This window comes from Hipposideros armiger, unplaced genomic scaffold, assembly GCF_001890085.2.
Source record: "Hipposideros armiger isolate ML-2016 unplaced genomic scaffold, ASM189008v1 scaffold_610, whole genome shotgun sequence".
NCBI classification, from domain to species: Eukaryota; Metazoa; Chordata; class Mammalia; order Chiroptera; family Hipposideridae; genus Hipposideros; species Hipposideros armiger.
Genome location: NW_017731960.1, coordinates 396,426 through 401,326, shown reverse-complemented (window position 1 = coordinate 401,326; position 4,901 = coordinate 396,426). Strand labels below are relative to the sequence as shown.

At 39.5% G+C, this 4,901-nt stretch overlaps 1 protein-coding gene across 1 annotated transcript in view; it reads left to right on the top strand.

Annotated features, from left to right (window-relative positions):
• Window positions 1-4,895, top strand: part of IPO8 (importin 8) — a 72,202-nt gene extending 67,307 nt beyond the window's left edge. The window contains exons 22-23 of the mRNA XM_019624963.1: window positions 2,301-2,504; window positions 4,581-4,895. Of these exons, the coding sequence (XP_019480508.1) occupies window positions 2,301-2,504; window positions 4,581-4,801 (425 nt within the window). The 3' untranslated portion in view covers window positions 4,802-4,895. The remainder of the gene's footprint in view (window positions 1-2,300; window positions 2,505-4,580) is intronic.
• Window positions 4,896-4,901: the final 6 nt, after the last annotated feature.

Sequence of the window (4,901 nt, the reverse complement as noted above, 5' to 3'; positions counted from 1 at the left end):
GGACCACGAGTCACACGCCTTCACAGTGCTGAGTGTAGAGAACCTGGCTCCTTTGCGGTTCTTTCTAGCTTTGTCACCTTAAATATTCTTCTTTTTTCCCCTTTCTCTCAATAAATGCTAGAGGCAAAGAAGAAGATCGAACAACAGGGAGGCTTCACCTTTGAAAACAAAGGAGTCCTCTCTGCATTTAACTTTGGGACGATGCCCAGCAACAACTGAAAGAAGGAACACCAAGTGACCAAGCGTCACCGTGACATTTTACTTCACCAGGAGATGTGGAGGGTCAAAGGGAGGAGAGGAGGGGGCTGCTTTGGCGCCCTCCTGCTGTGCCAGTCACCGTCTGGCATTGGGCAGTACTTTTACCCACTCCCCCCTTCCGCTTTGACCTTTCTCACCCTGAAATATGTATTTTAAGCAGCTACTGTATGTATGAATTTAAAGGAAAACAAAACCATTGGACTGAAAAGGACAAATCATATGCTCCAAAGGATGAATGACCAAGGTGATCTGTAGAGGACTGAATTGCACGTCTCAGGTTTTTGCCATGCAGAATCAATGGATTTATGCGGATAACAGTGCCTTCTGTTGTACATGAATTATCTGAAAACATTTTTTTGGAGTGCATTGCAGTTTTTTTTAAAAGCATAAAACATTTCTAGATATGATGTAAACCTTGGCTCTGCATTGACTTATTCTGCATTTTACTATGTGAATTTACTGTTAGGCTGTTAGCTACAAGTCACTCTGGTTTCAAAAACATCCCTGCTTCCCTTGCTCAGCCTGCTGCTGGGGACTTCCTTCCAGGGTCAGAAAAGATGCACTGGCTCTGGTTTCTCATAAGCTGTTTTGTGGCTTTCCTAAGAAGTGTCTTATTCCCTCTTCCATCATATTTTTCAGCCCTGAAAGGGTAGTATTTCTTTCAGAGTCAGCAAATTATGAGTATCAATTTCATTTATAACCTGATAAGTTNGAAGGATGTCGCTTCACTGGCCCATGTTGGTATTATCATTGTGCTCGTCCCGGCTCAGGCAGTTGCTCGCCGGCCATTGGATGGCTGCTCACGTTGGCTCACTGCAGCTCACGAAAGCGCACACCCGCTGCCAGCCCAGCTCCAGGTCGAGCTGTTGTTCACCATCTGAGCTGTAGAGGGCGCAGTGTCACTGATCCTCATGTGGGATCCAAACAGGGCCCTGCTGCTCAGAGTTGGCATCCCAAGCCAACTCTTAACCAATGAGCCACTCGGCCTGCCCAAAAACAGACATTTCTTTAATTGGAAAAAATCAGAACTTTTTCTGGAAAACATGCAACTCTATTTTTTTGTAGTAATATTTCTTTACTAGAAGCTTCTTTTTTCTTTTTTTGTTTTTGCTAAGTACATGCCAATAATTATAGAATTCTTCAGTATGTTATGCTCTTCTCTTTCTAATTTCTTGTGTTGCTCACTTTTTATTGGCTTATAATTAATGTGACTTGAGGGGAATTTTTCTAGTAGTATCCCAGACTTTCTCGTTGAATTTCTTATTAAAGTATAGAATGATTAACTAGCAAAGGTATTTCTTGCTGTCTTTGTAATTATAACTTTGCTGTATATATTTGTGTATGTACATACACACACACCCATTAATGTATGTGGTTAAAACTATGGTTTCTTGTCTTATTTCTAAAACTACCTTGCAGTTCAATCCAAGTCTTTTCTGTCTTCTGGTTATTTATAATACTGGTCTTACTGCTTAGAACAGACGGGCACTGAAAATAGAAACAGAATCCATGGCGATATATAATTCACCTTTTAACTTTTCAACCCACATGTAGCTATTTGATTTTTCCTTTGCATCTCTATATTTTTCTGTTTCTGTTAGCAGAAATGACCTCTTCACCTGAACATCTGAGCAGTGGATAGTTAAGAGACCTGAATTCTCACTGGGAGGTCATTGTTATTTAAAACACACGAGCTGACTGTATAATCATCTTGTATCTTTTTTTTGACAAAACAATTAATTGGGTATCTGGTTAAATAGCATTTTATATTAATGAACACGAGGCAGCCATAGCAAAACAGTAGTAATGTTCAGCTGGACCACAGGTTTAAGCATAGTTGGAAATTATTTTCAGTGAGGAACATAAAGTCATTTTCAGGTTAACAAACTACACTAAAGATAAGGTTTATTTTTATAATTTTATGTAAAATTACATTTTGTTTTTCCATTTCCAGAATGTCATTTTATAATTTTTGTTTTCTTTATGAAATTTTATGTTTTGTGTTTATGTGTTTCGATTCCTTTTAAATAATGGATTCACAGAGGAGATTTCAAGTGATGAAGAGGAGGTGAATGTAACTGCACAGGCAATGCAGTCTAATAATGGTAGAGGCGAAGATGAGGAGGAAGATGATGATGACTGGGATGAAGAAGTATTGGAAGAAACTGCCCTCGAGGGATTCAGCACTCCACTTGACCTTGACAATAGTGTGGATGAATACCAGTTTTTTACGCAAGCACTGCTAAGTATGTCTTTACTCCCTAAATCTTCAGATTTTTTTTTCTACCCTTTTTCTCCATTTTCTTCTATTAGAAGTTGTTTTGGGATCTGCCCCAAATTGGCTTAGATTCTTTTAAAAAGCTTTATTTTTATTTAGAAATCCCCAAACATATACAAAATGAGAGAGAATAACAATGACACACCCATCACCCAGTTGCAGCAACCGTCTTCATTGTAAAGTGGCAGGGGCGGCTGCTGGTTAGCCCCACAAACATAATGTCAGGCAAGAGTATCTGTATAAGTTGTTTATCCTCTAGGTATCAATGGATAAGCATTTCTACAAAAAAGAATGAAGTATCTCAATCATATGTTGCTTAAAAATTATGGCCATAAACTTATTAGCAATTCACAGTTGCCATAAGAGAGTAACTTTTTACTACATAAGCAATTTACCAATTTTGTACAGTAAAAGACACTGTACAGTTAAAGGAGTCATAAAAGATTGGGAGAAAATATTTGCCACATACATATCATAGGCTTAAGATTTACAGTTAACAAAGACCTACAAATGAGTAAGACCAGTAACTCAGTATAAAGATGGAAGATGGAAATGGAAAACTTATAAAACTAAAAATAAATAATTAACCAGTGAAAATATTTGTATAACTATTATAAAGAAATTATAATGAAAAAAATCTTATATGGATTGCTTTGCAGTTATGTAATATTTCTATGGTCGTGCTATAATTTATTTCCACTGATAGGCATAAGAGTTTCCAGGTTTTTTGCTATTACAAGCAATATTAAAATGAATATTATGTATAAAATATTGTTATTAATAAGGCAATGCTAGTATCATATATTGGCATGATTTAGTGTTGCTATACGTACCATTACTGAAGGTAAAACCACTTCTATGTTTTATTGCAATTTAGCAGGAACTAGAGTACAGAGAATGACATTCCAAAGCATGGGGAAAATAAGAGCATAAATGCGGAGATGGGAATAGGGAGGGTATGCTTGAAGGCGGTTGCTACCAGACATGGATATGCATCATAATCAGCAAGGAAGCTTTTAGGTCTTAGGTGGGATCTTAGGATATGTATCTTAAAGTGCTCCTCAAGAGAAAGGCAGCCAGCTTTGGATCAGCACGTAGAGAATCACGTGCTTAAATCTCTGTGAAGTAATAGAAGGCGACCAAAATGTAGTGGCCTTGAATTCTGACTGAGGTGGTCTTTACCCCGTTGCCCACTGGAGTGTTGTTGGATGTTTTGCTGTAAGGAAGTGACCTCAGGGATGTGGTAGTTTCCTTCAGGGGAGATGTAACGAGGTGCAAAGAGAACCGAAGGGAGCTAGACTCTGGAACCAAGCATTAGGAGATTACTTTATTAATTTAGGATAATAGGGCCCTGGAGTGGGAGGATGGTATTTGATGGAAAGAAACATAGAGGAGAAAGACTATAAGAAAGCCGCAGAGGATTGGATGTGGAGAAGGCATGGTTAAGGATATTAGGGACTTACAGTGGTTGACTAGGAGACTGATAGAACTATGATGGAAATGGGGAGATAAAGAGAGTTTAGGAGATAAAATGTTAGATTTGGGTTTGGTTGTGCTGAGTTTGAGGCAAGCTGTCCAAATGGAAAAGTCCAGGAGGCTTAGGGAAAAGTTTTGCCTAAAGGTACAAATTTGAGCTCTTGGTGTAAGAGCAATGCTGAAGCTGCAGGTAATATGAGAATTCTGGAGGAAATGGTGACAAGTGGGGGCAGGTGTTTCCCAAGATCTGGATTGTAGGGAGCATTCCTAGTTACTAAACCCTAGAAAGAAGAGGAGATGGCGAAGGAGGTGGGAAACTTAAGCAAAGAGAGATTTTCGGTGTCCCAGCCATCCTTTGAGCCCCACGTAGTAGTTGGCTCCTAAGTGGGTACTTGGAAATAATCTTTGGTTGGCATAAGTTTCATCACTGAGTGTTTGTCATAGCACTGGGCTCTTGGTCTCTTACTGCCTGCAATTATTTCATTGTAATTTGATTGTCATTATTATTCTCTAATCGTCCCTGGGTTCCCTTATCTTTTCCTCCTCTCCCTGCCCCCCAATCCAACAGCTGTGCAGAATCGGGATGCTGCCTGGTACCAGCTGCTGATGGCACCACTCAGTGAGGACCAGAGGAGGGCGCTGCAGGAGGTGTACACGCTGGCTGAGCACCGGAGGACGGTGGCAGGTCAGCTGTGGGATTGGTCTCCAAAGTCTGTCTTATTTAATAAGCCTGGTGGCACCTACTTTCTGTTTCTTGAATTGTTACAGGCCAACATTTCAGGATCGTAAGAAACTATCAATGCTGTGTGATCTTTTTAATCACTCTCAAACACTGTGCATTAATATGTTTCTCTTAGTGGTGGTGTTATTCATTTCCTTATCCTGTTTG